The sequence below is a fragment of the Cicer arietinum genome, chromosome 4 (assembly GCF_000331145.2).
Source record: "Cicer arietinum cultivar CDC Frontier isolate Library 1 chromosome 4, Cicar.CDCFrontier_v2.0, whole genome shotgun sequence".
Classification (NCBI taxonomy): Eukaryota; Viridiplantae; Streptophyta; class Magnoliopsida; order Fabales; family Fabaceae; genus Cicer; species Cicer arietinum.
In genome coordinates this window covers 33,711,815-33,720,633 of record NC_021163.2, presented here as the reverse complement: position 1 = coordinate 33,720,633, position 8,819 = coordinate 33,711,815, and the positions used below count along the sequence as shown (strand labels likewise).

At 32.1% G+C, this 8,819-nt stretch overlaps 1 protein-coding gene across 1 annotated transcript; it reads left to right on the top strand.

The window, feature by feature from the left end:
* The first annotated feature begins 706 nt into the window (after positions 1-706).
* LOC101495124 (S-formylglutathione hydrolase-like) lies at positions 707-5,265 on the top strand. Its single transcript, XM_004497987.4, has 6 exons — positions 707-1,135; positions 1,229-1,276; positions 2,278-2,474; positions 4,360-4,458; positions 4,543-4,608; positions 4,876-5,265. Exons 1-6 carry the CDS (start codon positions 841-843, stop codon positions 5,056-5,058), a joined length of 888 nt encoding a protein of 295 aa, XP_004498044.1. The 5' UTR covers positions 707-840; the 3' UTR covers positions 5,059-5,265.
* Positions 5,266-8,819: the final 3,554 nt, after the last annotated feature.

Below are 8,819 nucleotides of genomic sequence, written 5' to 3'. Positions count from 1 at the left end.
TGATTAATTTTTCTTATACATGCATGCTTTAATAGAAAATTTTATATATATTTAATCTAATTGCTAATATAAGTTTTTAATATTATATTTATTTTATTTATTATCTTAAAAATAATATTATTTTGTTACGAGTACTTGGAAGAATAAAATTTTAATTATAATATTCTTTTTCAATCTCCACATCATTATGTAAACAAATCAAAAATATGTGCAACATGTTGTGGTATGAAGTGATCTCCAATTTTATCCTTCAAAACATTACTTTATTATTATGTTTAGATTTTCTTTTGTTAAAACAGCTCGAATCATATTAAATTTCGAATTCACTTTTAAAAGCCAAATTAAAATAAACATAACTACATCTATAGAATTTAATAGATATTTATTTTCTATATGTATGAGATTTTATATTAAAATGTTATTTGTTAGTTCTAATTACTTTTTAGTAATATTTATTTATTTAATTTAATATATTTTTATTACGATTTCATATAATTTAAACATAATTGATTAATATTTTCTATCATGTTAATTTTTGTATTATATATAATATTTTTCTTTAAATTTGTACTTTAATGTAACTTATAATATTAAAATAATATTTTATAAATTATAATTTGTATAATTAAAAATTAATCTAATTTAAATCACATTGGATCAGATTTTTTTTATAGTTATCATTTAAACCAAATCCAACCGTATGTATCTTTGGACGGATGATATCATCTCAAAACGAATCCAAACAGTAGAAAGAGCGTAGGGTGTATGATACAAGTTGGAAGTGGATACATAGAGAGAGTGAGAGCGTTAGGGTGAGAAAGTGTAGAGAGAGACGAAGAAATGGGAGACGCAGTGACGGAGTTGAGTAGCTCGAAGATGTTTGGCGGTTACAATAAGAGATACAAACATTACAGCAATACCCTTGGTTGTTCAATGAACTTCCACATTTACTTTCCTCCTTCTCCTTCTCCTTCTCCTTCTGACTCTCTTGATTCTAAGAACAAAGTACTATTCCCTGTTCTCTATTGGCTCTCTGGTCTCACTTGCACCGACGAGAATTTCATTTTCAAGTCAGGTGCTCAACGCGCCGCTTCCCAACAAGGCGTTGCATTGATCGTCCCCGACACTTCTCCAAGTAATCTTACATTATCATTTTTATTTTATTTTATAAATTTCTCGGTCATTCCTTCTAATTCGTGATTCATTCATCTTTCAATCACTTCAACAGGAGGCTTGAATATTGATGGAGAAGCCGATTCTTGGGACTTTGGTCTAGGTATGTTTCTATATATCTATCGCTTCCTTCCATATCTTTTTCCCAATATGTTTCGAACCTTTGGAATATTAACATGATCGTTCACTACAATTCTGACATTTGACTAAGGAGGGGCGGTGAGAGCTTCGGCAACACGGGAGGAAAGGGAAAATGAAAAATAATAGTTCAAAATTGGGGAACCGAAAAAATGTATTGGACGAAAATTTTAGAGGCTTAGATAAATTCTCCAAATTCTTTTCATTTCTTTACAATAATCTCAAAATTAAAAATATAGGTACCTTGGGTTGGATCTATTGTGCAAAGTGATAGAGAAACAGATGGACACGTAAATCATGTGAGTGACTAAACCTAGCTAGGTGAGTAGAGGCATTATTTGTGATTAAAATGTGCTTCTTAAGCAAAAATAAAATTTTATTGCATAACTATAAAACAATTGATGTGGTATTTTTTGTAATGGCTAATGTTAATACTTAGTATTGTTAGTATTTTACTGAGGGTGAAGATCGAACCTGCGACCTCCTTATCACTCCACTCCCTAACTCCCCTATCCCAGCCACCAAGCCAACCTTATATCCTCCACTCTTTTATCTTATATACGTATAACACAATCCTTTATCTTTTTTTTCTTTTCCATTTCATCCCTTTATCTCTTAGTTGTGGAGGGACACCGATAAATCTTTTAGAAACTATTAAAATAGGCTTAGATAGATCTAAATGACATTTGTGAAGACTCAATTCATAATAGAACATAGTTGCATTTTTTGATCCAAAGAGCTGATCGCACGTGATGGAGAGGATATTTTATGTTGTTAGAGAGGAATTTAGAAAATAAAATAAAAGAATTCCACACTTGCATTCTCCACCTAGCATGTGAAATTTGAATTTAAACATAAATATTTAGTTAATCAAATATCTAAACAACGGCTTTACCTTGAGATGTGCAATATACATTTTTCTTTGCAGAGGATATCTTAATTGCATATTTACATTTGTCGGAACAGGTGCAGGATTTTATCTCAATGCTACACAAGAGAAATGGAAGAATTGGCGTATGTATGATTATGTTGTCAAGGAATTGCCAAAACTTCTAAGTGATAACTTTCCACAGCTTGACACATCAAAAGCTTCTATATTTGGCCATTCTATGGGTGGGCATGGTGCACTAACTATCTACCTGAAAAATCTGGATAAATACAAGGTATTCATCGTATGGAAACCAAAAACTTCTCATTTCAATATAGCCGAAGGAGTTACTTGGAAAACCTTGGCAATGTTCTTAAAATTATGGTTGGTTATGCTGTTGAAATAACTGATTATTTGTTATTAATTGCTTTCCCTGACTGAGATACTTCACATCAATATATGTTTGGACTGCAAGTTGACTGCCTTAGTATTATGTGTGAATGTATTTTCATTCCTACCAATCTCAATCGCATTAGAACAGTTTGAGAAATATCCATGATGTATAAGGTTTGTGATTTCAGATATTTTTTAGGATACTTCGTAGTTTTGATGAGTATAAAGCTTACCTTGTAAATTAAACCTTTTGTATCCAATCTAATTGTTGAAAGATAATCTCCCAAAATAAGATAGTGCTCTCACTTGATATGTCCCTTATATATATATATATAGATTTAGATATAGATATGATAGCTTCTTTTCCCACCCCCTAATGCCCTCCGGATTGGCCCATCCGGAGGTGTATTTTGGGGGCTTTTGAGAACATAAGGGGTGGGAAAAGAAGCTATCCATGGATATAGATATATATTTTCAGATTATGGATATATAGAACGAGTTAGTGGGTAAATGGGTAAGTGTTGGAGTTTTTAAATGTATCTTTGTTAAAATCCTCTGTTACCATTCAGGGGAATAGGTGGCGTTACTGTTCTTTGGAAGGGTATATTATTGAAGTTCATCAATAGCCTTGTTTTCTTTTTCTTTTTTAGTTTCATGGTATAATGATTGCAGTACGATTTCACATGTTTTCTTAAAGGTGGGTAAGGACTTGGCTTAGAGTGTTGGTGGTGACTTTCCATATATGTTGCCTCCTATTCCTATCATCTTTCTTCTCTGCACTAATTCTTAATTCTAAGCTAGGATAGGAGTAGGACATGCATTTTGGAACTTTCATTTCTTTAGGTGATCTTTGATCTATAAAAGCTTCTGAATAAGAATTGTTGTGCAACAAAAGTTTTTTCTATATCAGTAGGTTTGTACCTAGGGTCAACACCAACAAGTCTGTGTTTCTTACCTTATGTAGGTGGATGTACTTATTAGACCCATTTAAGAGCTAGTGCCTATGCTTTATACTAATGAAATAGTTCTATTTGATGATTTTAGGAGTTGTTTTAATTTCTAAGTCGAAGCTTGTAAAGAAACATTGTAATTAGATTACGGTAGAGTATGAAATTTAATCTTATTACATTAAAAACAATGTCCTGGAGCTAAAAACTGGGGATTGCTCATTGCTGCATACCACAACTTGCAAAGTTAAGCTATCTCATATCCACCTTACAAGGTTATGGGAATGCAACATTGACGATTTGAGTTGGGTGGATGAAATAAAGAATGATTCAATATAATTTGTGATTGTAAGATGGCTAACATTCTGAAAATAAAGCTTGATCCGTTATAACCATAAGTCCTGCAATGCTTTGAGCAGTATACTGCCAGTATGAGTAAAAAATAGGTGTGGTGGAGATGGGAATGTTGAGGCAGGATAAATGGACATACAAGACTTTAAAATGAATATATTCATCCCGGGGAAGGTTGGAGTAGCAGTGTAGCACTTGTTGACGAGAGGATGTGCACTCGTTTCATTTATAGTTTATTGTTCCATATGCATGCACTTAGAGCTGCAATTTGCACTTAAATTTTGTATTCATAACTCTTTAAGATTGTTGCAAGTTAGAACCACCAAATATATCATTCTTCTGGTGATATTTTTGGAGTTCGTAGAAGTCTATTATCGAAGACAACAAATAGGACTCTACCTTGTTATTTTTATGATAGTATACTGTAGTTCTTATTGGGAATTATAACTTAATTTTATTCTTCTGTGGTTTCTTGCATTATTGTTACAGTCAGTTTCGGCCTTCGCACCAATAGCAAATCCTACAAATTGTCCTTGGGGACAGAAGGCATTCACTAATTATCTATGTGGCAATAAATCTGATTGGGAGGTAAACTAGAGGGGAAACTAACATGTTTGATTTAGTTATAAAGTCTTGATATATTTCATTATAATAAGCTGTTGAGAAATGCAGGAATACGACGCCACACATTTGGTAAAGAAGTATCCCAATGTATCTACCACTATTTTGATTGATCAGGTACAAGATCATGTGATTTTTATGTATTTACTTTATTTTAATTGCGAATTGTATAAAAGTGAGCGACAGAATCTTAGCTGCTACCTTCCTTTCAGATTTTATTGAATTTGTATTTGAGAAATCAGTTTTTGAAAACAAGTTGAATAAATCAAAATGATATAGGCCAGATATAATGCTGTTTATCGCAGAGAAAGGTTTCAAGTTATTACAAAGATGCTCCTATACTCTTGAATTCTTGATGCTTCTTATTATTGCTCCAATTTTCAGGGGGAAGATGACAAATTTCTGTCTGATCAACTGCTGCCTCACAAATTCGAAGAGGCATGCAAGAATGGCAATGTTCCGTTGTCGTTACGATTTCAACCTGGTTATGATCACTCCTACAATTTTATTGCCACCTTCATTGATGATCACATCCAGCATCATGCTCAAGCTCTTAGGCTTAATTAAGTTGTGTGCACTCTGATGATCTAGAACTGTTCTGTTACACTTTAGAGTCTACTCATGATTCTATTGCGAGTTGTGATACTATGGTTTGTATTTGACTATGGTTTGGAACTTTTTTCGTGTTTTCATGCCAGTTCAAAAATAATGCTATGTCTATGAAATGTACAAGATCATTTTTGCACGTACGAAATAGAAAAAAACTTCTCATAAGACTTACGAAAATGACAACTGAAATATTAACTTTCATTGCTTCTGAGAAACCTTTAAATACAAAAAATTGATAATCAGAAATTAATAAAAATAAAATTACCCTTAAATTTGTAACAGCCTATTATTAATTTGAAACAATTCATTACCTGTCATAATGCCATTAATTAAAACTCATAATCATAGAAATTCTACAATGAACTCTAATAATAGGTGCTGGTCAGTATTGTTAACACTCCTCTGGATCAGTAGCAGCTACTGACATCAATTTTCCTTCTTAAGTTCTCAAAACTTCTTTTTAAAAGAGCATTTGTAAAGATGTCTATCAACTGGTCTTTTGCCTTGCAATATTGTAACAAGACTTCTCTTTCCTTTTGAATTTCTTTAAGAAAATAGAGCTTAATATTGAAATGCTTAATCTTCCCATGCAATTATTGCTTGATTATCTACAAACACATCTGTGACTGCTTTAGCAGTTGGTTGTGCCACATGATATTGTTTCTTTGAAGACCAAGAAAATACTCCATAACCTAATGTAAAAGAGTAGCATGAAGTGCTTTTCACATCATCCAATGATCCTGTTAGAATATTAGAAAATATCTTATAATATTTTTTATATTATATTAGAGTATCTTAAATTATTTCTTAGGATCAATTTATAGTCATAGAGATATCTTAGAATATCTTTCATTATTATTATTATTATTATTTATTCCTGATTTAAGATTGAGTTTATGTTTCTCTATAAATAGAAATTAATATTGAATGTTTTGTAATGAATTTAGCATAAATCTATTATCAATAATATTCAAACTCTTATTATTTTTTCTCCTCATTTTCTCTAAAATCCCACAACTTCAACAAATCCTTCTCCATCCATCACTGCTAGAAAATCCATGAATATTAAATTCTTGATTATACTTGAACCATACTCCATAATCAAGAGTTCCTTTAATACATCTAAGTACACGTTTAACATCATCTTGAAGATGTACTTCTTTTGTACAATGTAAGAACCTTGAGAGAACACTCACATAATGCAAAATATCAGGCCTTGTTGTTGTAAGGTACATGAATCAACCAATAAGACTTATAAAATCAACCACATTAACCTTTTATACACCATCATCCTTGCCTAGCTTCTGTTTCAAAAACATTAGAGTACACATATGTTTATAGTTTTCCATTTGAAACTTTTTCGGAATCTTCTTTGCATATTTCTTCTAATTGATGAAGATTCCCTTTTTATTTTGTTTGAATTCCATTTCGAGAAAGAAAGTCATTTTTCCATAGTCAGTCATTTCAAAGACCTTCACTATATTTTGCTTAAACTCCTCAACAACTTCTTGTAACCAATAGATCATCGACATGCAGAGAAACAATTAAAATATCATAATTCAAGCACTTCACATAAAGAGCTGACTCACTAAGACTCTTTTTAAAGCCAATACTCAGCAAGTACTCATCAATCATGTTGTACCAAGCCCTCAAAGCTTGCTTCAAACTGTACAAGGCCTTTTTAACAAAAAGACTTTATCTTCTTGCCTTTTAATTGCAAATCCTTCAGGTTTCTCAACAGACATATCATAAAGTAATCTAGTTCCTCTAATAGGTGGATCACCAACATTTTCATCTTTTATTAAAGATAAATCAAAAAATTGATTTTGTTCATCTTTCTCTCAACTCCATTGTTTATCTTCAACAAAATGAACATCTCTACTTATTAGAATCTTACTAGTTTGTGGTTGAAAGACTCTATAAGCCTTGGAAGGTGTGCTATAGCCAATAAAGATTCTTGCCTTAGCCTTTTTATTTATTTATCTAATTTATCTCTTTTGACGGGAAACATAGGTATAACAAATTTATCACAGAACCAACCACTTACTGAATCAATCGATTGTCAAATCGATTGTGAAAAAGTTTTTCATCAGGAATGAGTTCTGTGATCAACCAAATCGATTGGACAATCAATTGAATTAAGTTTCTTAAACTGCAAGTTTTGTGGCAATCGATTAGGTAATCGATTGAAAGAATGAACTGGTTAATCATTTATCAGAAACATGTTGCATAATCGCTTGGCACATCGATTTCAATCAAAATAGCTGAGCTACTGTAACAAGCCAAATCGATTGGCAAATCGATTGGATTAAAACATTGGAGCCACTGTGACCAGCCAAGTCGATTGGCAAACCGATTGGATTAAAACATTGGAGTCACTGTGACCAGCCAAGTCGATTGGCAAATCGATTGCATTAAAAACTTTAATATTTTGAACAAAAGGTTTATAGCCATACCATGCTTCAAAAGAGTTTTCTGTTGCACAACCTTTGCAGGAAGCCTATTTAGTAGAAAAACATCAATGTTAGCAACCTAGAATTTATTTGGAAGATCTTTCTCATTCATCATACATCTAGCCATCTCCATTATTGTTCTATTCTTCCTCTTACTTCCTCTTAACTTCTTCATTTTGTTGTGGAGTATAAGGAGTAGTAAGTTGGTGCTCAATTCCAACCTCTTCATAGAAATAATTGAATTGATATGAGATATACTATTTTCCATTTTCGGATCTTATAACTTCCAAAAAACTCGTGCAACTTCATATTAAAATCTCACTAAATAAATCAACACATTCAACTAAAATCATCAATGAAGACAATGTAATATGGACTTCTTTTAAAGATAATTCAGGTTGCGGTCCTCCAAGGTTTGTATGAATCAATTGCAATTTAGGTGATGCTCTCCAATTTGATTGAAGAAATGGAAGTCTGGATTTTTTTCCATATTGGCATGCACTATAACTACTTACATGATTTCTAATGACGACAAGTTTTCCATAATGTTTTGCTTTTTCACATACACCAGTACAACATAGTTGAAATATCCCAACTTTTTGTGGCAAAGCTCAGTAGTATTAATTTTGATTGACACCGAAACATGCACCTCCTCCATAAGACATAAAGAGAAGCTTTATCCCTTCATTTTAACCTTACACAGATCACCTCCTTTTGCATCTTAAATTAAACATATTTTGTCTACAAACAAAGCTTTGTAGCCCTTTTCAGGTAATTCGCCATCATTCAACAAATTTTGATTAATATCTGGTACAAAAAACACATCAATAATGATTTTAGTACCTGAACAACTTTCAATTGTAATTGTGACCTTTCCTTTAATTGAAATGCATTCTCCACTGCCAATTTTGACTTTTCAAATAGTTGTTATGCCCAACTCCTTGAACAAATCTTTGTCATAGGTGAAGTAACAATGTCGATTTACAAGAAAGGGGGGGTTTGAATTGTAAATGCACCTTTTAAAAATTCCTGTTAAAAACTTAAGAAAATAACTCAAGATTGATCTTGGTTGTGAAAACAGAAAACGGAGAACGTTCTTGGTTTTAACCAGAAAACGGAGAACGTTCTTAGTTAGTTAAAATCAGTAATTCAATTTATGTTTTTAACTTGATAATCAATCAAACTGAAAGTAAATAGATAAGGGAAGAGATACCACACAACAATATATCCTGGTTCACCCAACCCGGGTTACGTCCAGTCCTCACA

Coding starts and splice junctions, on each gene's coding strand:
- LOC101495124 (XM_004497987.4), top strand. CDS start 841: ATGGGAGACGCAGTGACGGAGTTGAGTAGCTCGAAGATGTTTGGCGGT. Junction 4,459..4,542: donor GCAATAAATCTGATTGGGAG/GTAAACTAGAGG, acceptor TGAGAAATGCAG/GAATACGACGCCACACATTT. Junction 4,609..4,875: donor CCACTATTTTGATTGATCAG/GTACAAGATCAT, acceptor TCCAATTTTCAG/GGGGAAGATGACAAATTTCT.